The sequence below is a fragment of the Somniosus microcephalus genome, chromosome 27 (genome assembly GCF_052327205.1).
Source record: "Somniosus microcephalus isolate GS21.2 chromosome 27, FLI_Smic_1.0, whole genome shotgun sequence".
Classification (NCBI taxonomy): domain Eukaryota; kingdom Metazoa; phylum Chordata; class Chondrichthyes; order Squaliformes; family Somniosidae; genus Somniosus; species Somniosus microcephalus.
This window is the reverse complement of record NC_141013.1, coordinates 3,750,698-3,765,325: the sequence shown is the minus strand read 5'-3', so window position 1 is coordinate 3,765,325 and position 14,628 is coordinate 3,750,698. Positions and strand designations below refer to the sequence as shown.

Here is a 14,628-nt window from a genome sequence, read left to right as displayed (position 1 = left end):
TGCATCACTACTTTTAGTGATTTAAATGAGATAGATAGATAGATAGATAGATAGAGTGATAGATAGATAGATAGATAGATAGAGTGATAGAGTGATAGAGTGATAGAGATAGATAGATAGAGTGATAGAGATAGATAGATAAGAGTGATAGATAGATAGATAGATAGATAGATAGATAGATAGATAGATAGAGTGATAGAGATAGATAGAGTGATAGAGATAGATAGATAGATAGATAGATAGATAGATAGATAGATAGAGATAGATAGATAGAGTGATAGATAGATAGATAGAGTGATAGATAGCTAGATAGAGTGATAGAGATAGATAGAGTGATAGAGATAGATAGATAGAGTGATAGATAGATAGATAGATAGATAGAGTGATAGAGATAGATAGATAGAGTGATAGATAGATAGATAGATAGAGTGATAGAGATAGATAGAGTGATAGATAGATAGATAGAGTGATAGATAGATAGATAGATAGAGTGATAGATAGATAGATAGAGTGATAGATAGATAGATATAGAGTGATAGAGATAGATAGAGTGATAGAGATAGATAGAGTGATAGCAATAGAGTGATAGAGATAGATAGATAGATAGATAGATAGAGTGATAGAGATAGATAGATAGAGTGATAGAGATAGATAGATAGATAGATAGAGATAGATAGATAGATAGAGTGATAGAGATAGATAGATAGATAGAGTGATAGAGATAGATAGATAGAGCTAGCTAGATAGATAGATAGAGCTAGATAGATAGATAGATAGATAGATAGATAGATAGATAGAGATAGATAGATAGATAGATAGATAGATAGATAGATAGATAGACAGATAGATAGATAGATAGATAGATAGATAGATAGATAGATAGGTAGATGGATGGATGGATGGATGGATGGAGGGGCAGACAAACAGACAGACAGACGGATGGATGGATGGGCGAGCGGATGGATGGGCGGCCGGACGGATAGATAGGTGTTTGAATTTTATGTAGTGTTTAATCTGTTCTTGTACTGGCACCAGCTACCAGAGCAGATGCAGAGTACGAGTGTGATGCGTGTTACTGGTGTGTGGTGATGTTCACGTTACCCCAGCAATGACTGAGCCAACATGGTGAGGTAATCCTGCCCCTTTATAAATCAGTGTTCTAAGTGTGGCTGCACCAATGTGTGCAGTTCTGATCGCCGCAGTACAATAAGCATATTGCAGCTGTTGGAAAGACACAGAAGAGAGCAACCAGAATGGTTGAGGGGATGGAGGGATTGATTTATGAGGAGCAATTATGTAAATTGGACATGTTCTCACTGGAAAGAAGGTTGGGAGGTGATATGATTGCTGTTTTTAGGATTCTAAATAAAACTAAATAATATAGACCATGACGAGCCGTTTCACCTTGTCCAGAACAGTAGAACCAGAGGACACGACCTGCGCTTGAAGGGGAGGAAATTCTAAACTAACCCGCGGAAACATTATTTCAGCGAGCGAGCGGTGAATCTATGGAACAGGCTCTCTGGGGTGACAGTGGAAGCAGTTAGTATTGATTCATTCAAAATAAAATTAGACAGATTTCTTTCAGAATATAATATTTGGGGATCCAGTCTATGAGTGATTTGAGCCGTGACGTGTGGTGAGTGCAGCGTGCTCAGGAGGAACAGGTGACTTTGGACCTCTGGTTCCCAAAGTTCTCCACCACTGGGGGTTTTCCTCGCCTTGTGTCTGGGTCTGTTGTAGACTCATTGATCGAGATTGATCGCTGTGATTGGTCAACAACCCCATTATCGTCAGATCATGGGACTCCCAGGATGGAATCATAGAATGATACCGCACAGGAGGCCATTCAGCCCATCGTGCCTGTGCCGGCTCTTTGAAAGAGCTCTCCAATTAGGTTGGTAGAGGGCGAACTAGATGGACTTTGGTATTTTTTCATCCAGCAATTCCTATGTTGTGTTAAACCAACAATTATTTTGTAAGGCAGGGTACGAACAACCAAACACAAATGTGTACAGCAACACATCCCCTCATCACAACACTGCCACCCTCACACGCTCATCTAATTTACACCTACTGGTGGCTGCATTCATACATCCTCTCAGGCTAGCAATCAAATTCACACAACTATTAATTGTGCTAATTATAAACCTCATACCGACAGTATTGGCTCAGTAACTACCCATATGTTGCCATCATGCTGCCACCTGCTGGATTGCTCTCACTGATTCTCAATAAAGTGCCTTTATTTTATGATTTTCTCCCCTCCGCTCCTCTCCTGAGGGTGCTGCAGTATAGCCCCCCCCCCCTTATGGTTACCCCCCCGATACCTCTCCCAGGTGAGCTCCAGTCATGGTGTTAAGGAAGGAAACCTGCCGTCTTTACCCAGTCTGTGCCTATTACAGGGCGAGAGGTGATTGCACTGGAGAGGGTGCAGAGGAGAGTTACGAGGATGTTGCCAGGGCTGGGGAATTTTAGGTATGAGGAAAGATTGGAGAGGCTGGGGTTGTTTTCTTTAGAACAGAGGAGGCTGAGGGGAGACTTAATTGAGATTAAAATTATGAGGGGCCGAGATAGAGTGGATAGGAAGGACCAATTTCCCTTAGCAGAGAGGTCAATAACCAGGGGGCAGAGATTTAAAGTAACTGGTAGAAGGATTCGAGGGGAGTTAACGAGAACTTTTTTCACCCAGAGGGTGGTGGGTGTCTGGAACTCACTGACTGAAAGGTAGAGGCAGAAACCCTCATCACATTTTAAAAGTATTTGGATATGCACTTGAAGTGCCGTAACCTACAGGGCTACGAACCAAGAGCTGGAAAGTGGGATGAGGCTGGATCGCTCTCGGCTGACACAGACACAATGGGCCGAATGGCCTCTTTCTGTGCCATAAATTTCTATGGTTCTATATGTGACTCCAGTCCCACACCAACATGGTTGACTCTTAACTGCCCATCTGAGCTGGCCTAGCGGGCCAGTTTTCACCAACAGTTCAAGGCGGCGGCTCACCACCACCTTCTCAGGGCAACTAGGGATGGGCAATAAATGCCGGCCTTGCCAGCGACGCCCACATCTCAAGAGTTCACCTCAATTTTTCATTTTCAATACATTTGAGAATCTGTTCAATCACATGGGTCGCAGGAAAGGTATGAAGCCTCAGCCAAAGGTTTGTGAGTCACTCGGAGGGTTGATTGACGCACAGGGTTAAAGTCATTCCCTAAGGTCAGAGTCAGCCTCTCCTTCTGGAATGTACTTTATTTGCTCGAGTGGCCAATTATTTGGCAGAGATGACTAACAATGTCCAGAAAGGCTTTTAGTAGTCATAGAAACCAAAGGCCATCAGGATCAGGCCCCAAAAGTAGGCCTGCCACGGTTTCATAAACAAGTCAAGGGCCTTGCTGCCTAAAGTGATCAGAACCCTACTTGGCCTGAGTGCTAATTTTCGTGACTTTTTCTGTGTGTTTAATGTCGTTGAGAGGCAGAGCTTGGTGCTGAACTGCTGAAGCAAAAATTTAAAAGGCTTAAGTGAAGTGCTCGGGACAAAAGACTTCAACTGTTTTTTTGTGTGCCAGTCAGTTTAACCTCGGTAGTGGGGAAGCTTTTAGAAACGATAATCAGGGACAAAATTAACAGTCATTTGGACAAGTGTGGATTAATTAAGGAAAGCCAGCACGGATTTGTTAAAGGCAAATCGAGTTTTTTTGATGCGGTAACAGAGAGGGTTGATGAGGACAATGCAGTTGATGTGGTGTACATGGATTTCCAAAGGGCGTTTGATAAAGTGCCACATAATAAGCTTGTCAGCAAAGTTGAAGCCCATGGAATAAAAGGGACAGTGGCAGCATGGATACGAAATTGGCTAAGTGACAGGAAACAGAGAGTAGCGGTGAATGGTTGTTTTTCGGACTGGAGGAAGGTATACAGTGGTGTTCCCCAGGGGTCGGTTGTAGGACCATGGCTTTTCTTGATATATATTAATGACTTGGATGTGGGTGTACAGGGCACAATTTCAAAATTTGCAGATGACACACAACTTGGAAGTATAGTGAACAGTGAGGAGGATAGTGATAGACTTCAAGAGGACATAGACAGGCTGGTGAAATAGGCGGACACATGGCAGATGGAATTTAACGCAGAAAAGTGTGAAGTGATGTATTTTGGTAGGAAGAACGAGGAGAGGAAATATAAACTAAAGGGTACAATCCTAAAGGAGGTGCATGAACAGAGAGACCTGGGGGTAAATGTGCACAAATCATTGAAGGTGGCAGGGCAGGTTGAGAAAGTGGTTAAAAAAGCATACGGGATCCTGGGCTTCATAAATAGAGGCATAGAATACAAAAGCAAGGAAGTTATGATGAGCCTTTATAAAACACTGGTCCGACCTCAACTAGAGTACCGTATCCAATTCTGGGCACCGCACTTTAAGAAGGATGTGAAGGTCTTAGAGAGGGGGCAGAAAAGATTTACAAGAATGGTTCCAGGGATGAGGGACTTCACATAGACTTCAGTAGATTGGAGAAGCTGGGGTTGTTCTCCTTGGAGCAGAGAAGGTTGAGAGGAGATTTGATAGAGGTGTTCAAAATCATGAGGGATCTAGACAGAGTAGATAGAGAGAAACTGTTCCCATTGGCAGAAGGGTTGAGAACCAGAGGACACAGATTTAAGGTGATTGGCAGAAGAACCAAAGGCGACATGAAGAAAAACTTTTTTACGCAGCGAGTGGTTAGAATCAGGAATGCACTGCCTGAGGGTGGTGGAGGCAGATTCAATCGAGGCTTCCAAAAGGGAATTGGATAAGTGCCTGAAGGAAAAAAATTGCAGGGCTACGGGGAAAGGGCGGGGGAGTGGGACTCGCTGAAGTGATCTTGCAGAGAGCCGGCACGGGCTCGACGGGCCGAATGGCCTCCTTCTGTGCTGTAACCATTCGATGATTCTGTGATTCTAAGCACTTTTGGATTAGAGCCGCATGGGTCAGATGCACGGGTTAAGCTTCTTCTAATCTACACCAGTGCGACACATGTGTACACCAGCTGTCCTCACAGCCTCTTTGAATGAGAGCAACCCTTCAGTGCCTCACATAAGAGGCCATTCTGAAAGAGTGAGCCCTTTGAGAGTGCGTGCTGGCAGGCTATTCCACTGTGGTGGCGATCACATCTCAGCATGAGTCCCTCCTCACTCAGAAATCCAGTACCACGGTTTTTTCATATCTGCTCTCGGGATGTGGGTGAAGCTAACAAGGTGTCGAATTTCTTGGACTCTTGCTGTGCTTGTGCTGTATTCTCGGTGTGGAGCCCCAATATTCCTTTTGACTCCTTGAATCCGTGGGAAACTGAATAGAATTCCGTAGCTCCGCTTTCCTACACATTTCAAACTCTCCATTGATTGGCAAAAGAACCAGAGGCGACATGCGGGAACATTTTTTACGCAGCGAGTTGTTGTGATCTGGAATGCGCTGCCTGAAGGGGCGGTGGAAGCAGATTCAATAGAAACTTTCAAAAGGGAGTTGGGTAAATACTGGAAGGGTAGAAAATTTGCCGGGCTCTGGGGAAAGAGCAGGGGGGAGTGGGACTGATTGGAGAGCTCTTTCAAAGAGCCGGCACAGGCACGATGGGCCGAATGGCCTCCTCCTGTGCTGTGTGATTCTATGATTCTATAAAGGCACTGCCCAGTGTATGTCAAACAGACCAGGAGGTCTCAGGTTCCATCCCCACTGGGTGCCTAATCTCAGCTGGTGCTCGAACTGAGGGAGGGCAGGATCGGGGATTGGCTGCGATGGTTCCAGTGCTTGAACAGTTCTGCCAAACGTGAAGAATGGGATTTGGCTGAGGCACTGGATGGGTTGAATGTACCTGCGGGGTGTAAACCATCAGAAGTGAGCATCTCACGATGGGAGGGGAGAAAACTGGGAAAAATGCCCCACATGTCCGGCCCAATGACTCCTTTCTGTCCCTGATGTTGCTCTCATTTAGTTTTATTTTTGAATATCAACATGGCCAAGAAAGTGGTGACATTTGCCAGTCATTATTTTTTTAATGAGTACGACCTCCTCTATTTTCCCCTTGAGTCTTACTCGGTTTCTCATTCATTGTGAACAAACAGTTAACTTGCTCCCAGCCCAATTGCCCCTTGTAGCCCGCCCACCCCTGCAGAGTGTTTGGGAGTGTCTACAAAGCCAGATGTTCTCTCCGCCACCACCACCCCAACGCACCGCCCCCCCCCCCCCGCGCTGGACAGATGTGTTTCATCCCCATTCACATCGTACCGTTGTGCGCTTGTGAACAAACAGTTTGCCAACACTTATTGGTGAAGCCTCAACAACAACATCTTGTATTTATATAGCACCTTTAAAGTAGTAAAACATCCCAAGGTGCTTCACAGGAGCGTAATCAAACAAAATTTGACATCGAGCCACATAAAGAGATATTAAGATAGGTGACCAAAAGCTTGGTCAAAGAGGTAGTTTTAAGGAGAATCTTAAAGGAAAAGGGAGAGATAGAGAGGCGGAGAGGTTTAGGGAGGGAATTCCAGAGCTCGGGGCCCAGGCAGCTGAAGGCACGGCCGCCAATGGTGGAGCGATGAAAATCGGGGATGCGCAAGTTGCCAGAATTGGAGGAGCGCAGAGATCTTGGAGGGTTGAGGGGCTGGAGGAGATTACGGAGATAGGGAGGGGCGAGGAGGCCATGGAGGAATTTGAAAACAAGGATGAGAATTTTGAAATCGAGGCGTTGCCAGACCGGGAGCCAATGTAGGTCAGCGAGCAGAGGGGAGATGGGTGAACGGGGCTGGGTGTGAGTTAGGACACGGGGCAGTGAGCACAGGGGGAGATGGGTGAACGGGACTGGGTGTGAGTTAGGACACGGGGCAGTGAGCACAGGGGGTGATGGGTGAACGGGACTGGGTGTGAGTTAGGACACGGGGCAGTGAGCACAGGGGGTGATGGGTGAACGGGACTGGGTGTGAGTTAGGACACGGGTCAGCGAGCACAGGGGTGATAGGTGAACGGGACTTGGTGCGAGTTAGGACACGGGGCAGTGAGCACAGGGGGTGATGGGTGAAAGGGACTTGGTGCGGGTTAGGACACGGGTCAGTGAGCACAGGGGGTGATGGGTGAACGGGACTGGGTGCGAGTTAGGACACGGGGCAGTGAGCACAGGGGGTGATGGGTGAACGGGACTGGGTGCGAGTTAGGACACGGGTCAGTGAGCACAGGGGTGATGGGTGAACGGGACTGGGTGCGAGTTAGGACACGGGGCAGTGAGCACAGGGGGTGATGGGTGAACGGGACTGGGTGTGAGTTAGGACACGGGGCAGTGAGCACAGGGGGTGATGGGTGAACGGGACTGGGTGTGAGTTAGGACACGGGGCAGTGAGCACAGGGGGTGATGGGTGAACGGGACTGGGTGCGAGTTAAGACACGGGTCAGTGAGCACAGGGGTGATGGGTGAACGGGACTGGGTGCGAGTTAGGACACGGGGCAGTGAGCACAGGGGGTGATGGGTGAACGGGACTGGGTGCGAGTTAGGACACGGGTCAGTGAGCACAGGGGTGATGGGTGAACGGGACTGGGTGCGAGTTAGGACACGGGTCAGCAAGCACAGGGGTGATGGGTGAACGGGACTTGGTGCGAGTTAGGACACGGGTCAGCAAGCACAGGGGTGATGGGTGAACGGGACTGGGTGTGAGTTAGGACACGGGGCAGCGTGCACAGGGGGCGATGGGTGAATGGGACTGGGTGTGGGTTAGGACACGGGGCAGTGAGCACAGGGGGTGATGGGTGAACGGGACTGGGTGTGAGTTAGGACACGGGGCAGTGAGCACAGGGGGTGATGGGTGAACGGGACTGGGTGCGAGTTAGGACACGGGGCAGTGAGTACAGGGGTGATGGGTGAACGGGACTTGGTGCGAGTTAGGACACGGGTCAGCAAGCACAGGGGTGATGGGTGAACGGGACTGGGTGTGAGTTAGGACACGGGGCAGTGAGCACAGGGAGTGATGGGTGAACGGGACTGGGTGTGAGTTAGGACACGGGTCAGCAAGCACAGGGGGTGATGGGTGAACGGGACTTGGTGCGAGTTAGGACACGGGGCAGTGAGCACAGGGGGTGATGGGTGAACGGGACTGGGTGTGAGTTAGGACACGGGGCAGTGAGCACAGGGGGTGATGGGTGAACGGGACTTGGTGCGAGTTAGGACACGGGGCAGTGAGCACAGGGGGTGATGGGTGAACGGGACTGGGTGTGAGTTAGGACACGGGGCAGTGAGCACAGGGGGTGATGGGTGAACGGGACTGGGTGTGAGTTAGGACACGGGTCAGCAAGCACAGGGGTGATGGGTGAACGGGACTGGGTGTGAGTTAGGACACGGGGAGCAGTGAGCACAGGGGGTGATGGGTGAACGGGACTGGGTGTGAGTTAGGACACGGGGCAGCGAGCACAGGGGGTGATGGGTGAACGGGACTGGGTGCGAGTTAGGACACGGGTCAGTGAGCACAGGGGGTGATGGGTGAACGAGACTGGGTGTGAGTTAGGACACGGGGCAGCGAGCACAGGGGGTGATGGGTGAACGGGACTGGGTGCGAGTTAGGACACGGGTCAGTGAGCACACGGGGTGATGGGTGAACGGGACTGGGTGTGAGTTAGGACACAGGTCAGCAAGCACAGGGGTGATGGGTGAACGGGACTGGGTGCGAGTTAGGACACGGGGCAGCGAGCACAGGGGTGATGGGTGAATGGGACTCGGTGCGAGTTAGGACACGGGGACAGCAGTTTCGGATGAGCTGAAGTTTACGGAGGGTGGGAGGTTGGAGGCTGGCCCGGAGAGCGTTGGAATAGTCGAGCCTGGTCCTACCTTGCGTGACCGATTGATGCCACCCAGTCGTCACAATCCTTCACGTCCTCCGTCCTCAGTTCCAGAGTTTTCTGAGCATCATGGCCAAAGTTAATTGTGAAGTAATACTGTGGAAAACAAAGGTAACAAAATATATCAATGAGGTCATGATCTGCGGTCGCCAGCTCTGATTGGACGTGTTCGAGGGAGCTTTCATCACATGACCTCCCACCACCAATCACCCCGACCCCCACGCTCCCGCCATTGGTCGCCCGACACGCCAATCCTCACGGTGCTCTGCCTTCCCACGGCCAATCGGAAAGCACACAGACTCTCCATAAACCGATTGGATGATTCTGGACTGTCAGTCAAACTGCCTTTCTTTCCCCCACCCCACCCCCATCCCCAATATTTTTATAATTAATGTTCATTGATGCACATAATTTTTTTCAATGTCCCTGTGATTTTTTTCTCCGGGGTTTTTGCTCCCGGCTGTGTCCTGGAGATTAATCTTCGATTCCTGGAGGCTCCAGGGCCAATCCTGGAGGGTTGGGAGCCCCTATTAGGATCACTCCGGGGGAAAACTGCAAGCAAGTTAGGAATAAAGAGCGAAGTCATGTGGAACACACGAAGGGGTAAAATAAACGAGCACAGAATGCCGTTGAAGTGTCCGGTATACATCGGCTCAGGGAACAAATAGAGCCTGTGTGTAAAGTCAAAGAGAGGCTTTGTTACTGCAATAACCTGGTCTCCCGGTGTGGCTCCATCGGCATAATGGAGGTGCTACTTTGAGTTGGTCCGAAAGCCCGAATCTGATAAATGCTTTACTGGCTGAATTATATTGAGCAAAACCTATTCGCCTCCCTCCCCTACCCCCGGACCTGCCTTGTCTCTTCAAGCGAGATGTGTTTGGAACAGACACAACTTGTTTTCCAGCAAGTGTGTGAATTCATAGCCCCAAACCAGTTATAATTCTGCACTAATTGCATTAAAACATCAACAAGGTGAAGAGGACAATTGGCCTGGGAAATGGACGTTCGCACTGGTTTGTTAAAATGGCTCATCTGACATTGGGGCATAGATGAAGTGTTGGGGCAGATTAGACGAAGGATCATTCTGCATCTAACCCTTTGCTCTTCCTCACTAAGCAATGCTTTACACTGGCTGTTCATAGATGAAGGGTTCCACTCCTCAGCACTGCTTCCTTCACCCTCAGCAATGCAAATCCACTCCCATCAGAGAAGGATAACAGGCTCTCAGCTACAGAACTTTATTCAACAAAGGTGATCCTCTAACCATCAGATACCAGTCATACAGCACCACGTGTCTGTAAGCCCATAACAGCAATACTCGCTCACAACTGTAGAGAGCAGAGTCACACTCTCTCTTTAGTTAGCCATACAGTGTATACAGTGTTACTGTATGGCTAACTAAAGAGAGAGTGTGACTGTATTAAGTCAACTATAGTGAGTGCGACTGTATGGATCTAACTAGAGAGCGGGGTGATCTAATAGAGGTCTTTAAAATTATGAAATATTTTGATAGAGTAGATACAGAGAGAATGTTTCCACTTGTGGGGAAGAGTAAAACTAGAGGCCATCAATATAAGATAGTCACCAAGAAATCCAAGAGGGAATTCAGGAGAAACTTCTTTACCCAGAGAGTGGTGAGAATGTGGAACTCGCTACCACAGGGAGTGGTTGAGGCGAATAGTATAGATGCATTTAAGGGGAGGCTGGACAAGCATCTGAGGGAGAAGGGAATAGAGGGTTATGCTGATAGATTTAGATGAGAAAAGACGGGAGGAGGCTCGAGTGGAGCATAAACGCCGGCACGGACTGGTTGGTCTGAATGGCCCGTTTCTGGGCCGTATATCCTGTGTAACCTGATAACTAACTAGGCAGTGTGAAGCAAGAAGATCAGTGCCGTACAGTATTACCAAACTAATGCAGTCTGGTACATAGTCTTATTTGAGAAAAGTTTCTGGATAAGGAGGTGTTAGCAAATGCACCATGGATGGTATGAGATCACCGCACTGTGGATTGAATCGTTTTAAGCTCAGTTGAATAATATTGGGAGAGATTGAAGACCAGCTCAATTGCCTGGGAATTGTCTGGGAAGTTTTCTGCGGTACAAGGTGAGGATAGAGGGAAGAATTAAGACTAAAGGGCAGGACGAACATAATTAAAACAAAACCAGGATTAGAGGCTGTCCAATGGAAGCAGCAGCTTTTAACATGTTGCTAAGGTACTGTAGCAAATCACATGACAGGAAACGCATTTAGTGTCATGTGAGCAGGCCAGATAGCCATAGAAGATAGGAGCAGGAGTAGGCCATTCGGCCCCTCGAGCCTGCTCCGCCATTTAATGCGATCATGGCTGATCATCCAAATTCAGTACCCTGTCCCTGCTTTCTCCCCATATCCCTTGATCCTTTTAGCCTTAAGAAATATATCCAACTCCTTCTTGAATATATTTAATGCACTGGCCTCAACTGCCTCCTGTGGTAGAGAATTCCACAGGTTCACCACTCTCTGGGTGAAGAAATTCCTCCTCAGTTCTGCCCTAAATGGCTTACCCCTTATCCTTAGACTGTGACCCCTGGTTCTGGACTCCCCGACCATCGGGAACATCCTTCCTGCATCTAGTCTGTCTAGTCCTGTTAGAATTTTATAAGTTTCAATGAGATCCCCTCTCGTTTTTCTAAACTCTAGCGAATATAAGCCCAATCGACCCAATCTCTCTTCATACGTCATTCCTGCCATCCCAGGTATCAGTCTGGTGAATCTTCGCTGCACTCCCTCCATGGCAAGAACATCCTTCCAATGGGAGCAGAGATGCCCATACCTCCTCTGCTTATCTATCTCTTTCATATTCTACATCAACGCAGGTTAAATCGTCCTTGGGTAATGTCAGAGGAAGCAACAAGAGAACTCCTATCTCCCCCAGCAAGGCGCTTATGTGAGATTTGTGGTAGACAGTGTCTCTCACATTCCGGCCTGCGTAGTCATCAGCCATGAACTCATGTTGCCTTCATTGCTGACACTGTCGTCCTCCAGTAGATGGGGCGCACTACAACAACAACAACACCTTGCATTTATATCTTCTTCTTAGGCAGTGCCCCGGAGTCGAGGATGACTTGCTTCCACTCCAATACTGTGGGTTCTAAGGTGATTAATGAGTCCTATGCAGGATCTACAGACTCTGCCACAGGTGGGGCAGGTTGTGGTTGAAGGGACGAGTGGGTGGAGTGCTTGGTTTGTCAGACGCTCTGACATGAATCAACTGAGTGGCCTGCGGGTGGCGCTGTCCAGCGGGAGTATAAATACTCGGGCTCGGGCCCAGCTTGCACAGGACATTATTAACAGGAACTAGTGAAGTACACAACTAGACCTCCATGTTGTAAAACAGTTGATTAAAGCTTTGTTTAACGCTTAGACCAAGTGCCTAGTAGTTTTCTTACATCACGCTCCTTCTGCTGTTTGTACTTGGCCTCTGCGTGCTCCCAACAAAGAAACTCTTAGGGCTGGATTTTCTCAGCCCCGAGGAGGCGGGTATGGAGGTGGGACTGCCGGGAAAGTTGCAGAATTTGGCAAACCCGCCCCCAATCCGCATCCGTGCCCTCTTGCCAGGAGGCGGGAAGGGATTAAAGCCTATTAACTGCCTGTTAACAGGCAGAAAATAGGATTATCCCCATTTTTCGTGCTGAAGTGCGGGCTTCCCAGGCTGAGGGAACCCCGGCGGGGTGTAGGAGGTGAGTAGGAGGTCTGTGGGGGTCGGAGGGGTCTGAAATTGCGATGTAGAGGTGAGTGATGGGTGCAAGTGTGGAGTGGTAAGTATGTGAGGTGAGTGTAAAGTGTTAGAAAATGACCAGTTATATCTGGCGGTGATGTTTGAAGCAGGAATGTTGCCCTGGACAGGAGGCGGACTCCCCTGCTCTTCTTCGAATAGTGCCACGGGATCTCTTCACGTTCACCTGGACGGGTCCTCGGTTTAACATCTCATCCGGAAGTCTGAGTACCAACGAGAGAATGGTGCATGACATTGGTGCGAGTGGGGAGAGAAACAGGGATGTAAGATAATCGTTTCAAATTTTTTAAATATTAAGGGAATCGAAGGATATGGGGATCGGGCAGGAAAGTGGAGTTGAGGTCGAAGATCAGCCATGATCTTATTGAATGGCGGAACAGGCTCGAGGGGCCGTATGGCCGACTCCTGCTCCTAAATCTTATGTTCTTCTATTAAAATATCCCACAAAGGGCTATTGTCAAATTATAGTGACAGAAGTAATGGATCAGCAGTGAAAGATATTGGCCACTGCTGAGGAAATATGAAGCAGAACCTCTGTTGCTAATGTAACAATCCCTTTACCCATTCATGACTTTTTCTCCTTTCACGTGTCTCTAGATCACAAAGTGTGTAGCCTTGTGCTATAAATATTGTTTGCCCTGACTGCAATCTGCTATTATCCCTTTCTGTACAAAGGCCCTTCAGCGTTTTATCTCTAACGTGAATCAGCGCACAAGTTATTGACGAGAAAATAGCAGACTCCTCAGCACAAGGCCTGGAGTTCAACCAAGAGCTTTCTCCGCACTCTTCCTATTCATCTGCCGGCGCTATTCTTCCTCAGACCCTGACTTTTTAAAAATGCCACTGATTTCTCTCTGCTCGTGTGCCGACTTTCCTGGCAAAAGAATTATATAGACGGAGCTTTCTCCAACAGCTTAAATAAATCTATGGATTTCGGTGATGGTTGAAAGAAAAACATTAAGTTCAAGTTGAGCACGAGCTCTGAAGCTGTGCTATTTCTTAAGATAATTATCGTTGGGAAGCCTCAAACTCCATAATAATTATTCCTTTTCTGAGGGATTAGGTCAGGGCTGAGGATGCCCAGGGATTGTCTCTATTTCCCCATCTCTGTAACCTCCTCCGGTCCTACAATCCTCTGAGATTTCTGCGCTCCTCCAATTCTGGCTTCTTTAGCATCCCCCGATTTCCATCGCTCCACCATTGGCGGCCGTGCCTTCAGCTGCCTGGGCCCTGAGCTCGGGAATTCCCTCCCTAAACCTCTCCGCCTCTCTCTCCTCCTTTAAGACACTGCTTAATCCGCAGCACAAGAAAATCCGCCTATTTCCTCCTCTGTAACATTACCCGTCTCCGCCCTTGCCTCAGCTCATCTGCTGCTGAAACCCTCATCCATGCCTTTGTTACCTCTAGACTTGACTATTCCAATGCACTCCTGGCTGGCCTCCCACATTCCACCTTCAAATCATCCAAAACTCGGCTGCCCGTGTCCTAACTCACACCAAGTCCCATTCGCCCATCACCCCCTGTGCTCGCTGACCTACATTGGCTCCTGGTTAAGCAACGTCTCGATTTCAAAATTCTCATCCTTGTTTTCAAATCTCTCCATGGCCGCACCCCTCCCTATCTCTGTAATCTCCTTCAGCCCCACAACCCCCCGAGATATCTGCGCTCCTCCAATTCTACTCTCCTGAGCATCCCTGATTATAATCGCTCCACCATTGGTGGCCGTGCCTTCTGTTGTCTAGACCCTAAGCTCTGGAATTCCCTGCCTAAACCTGTCCACCTCGCTACCTCTCTTTCCCCCTTTAAGACACTCCTTAAAACCTACCTCTTTGACCAAGCTTTTGGTCACCTGCCCTAATATCTCCTTATGTGGCTCGGTGTCAAATTTTGTCTGATAATCGCTCCTGTGAATTGCCTTGGGATGTTCTACTATGTTAAAGGCACTTCACAGGCATGTGAAAGACACCATTAGAGAGTTGGCTTTACTGTTGTCTCAG

At 48.4% G+C, this 14,628-nt stretch overlaps 1 protein-coding gene across 1 annotated transcript in view; it reads right to left on the bottom strand.

Annotated features, from left to right (window-relative positions):
• rasgrf1 (Ras protein specific guanine nucleotide releasing factor 1) overlaps window positions 1–14,628 on the bottom strand; it is a 129,677-nt gene that overhangs the window by 71,586 nt on the left and 43,463 nt on the right. The window contains exon 2 of the mRNA XM_085968376.1: window positions 8,844–8,950. Coding sequence (XP_085824502.1) covers window positions 8,844–8,950 — 107 coding nt within the window. The remainder of the gene's footprint in view (window positions 1–8,843; window positions 8,951–14,628) is intronic.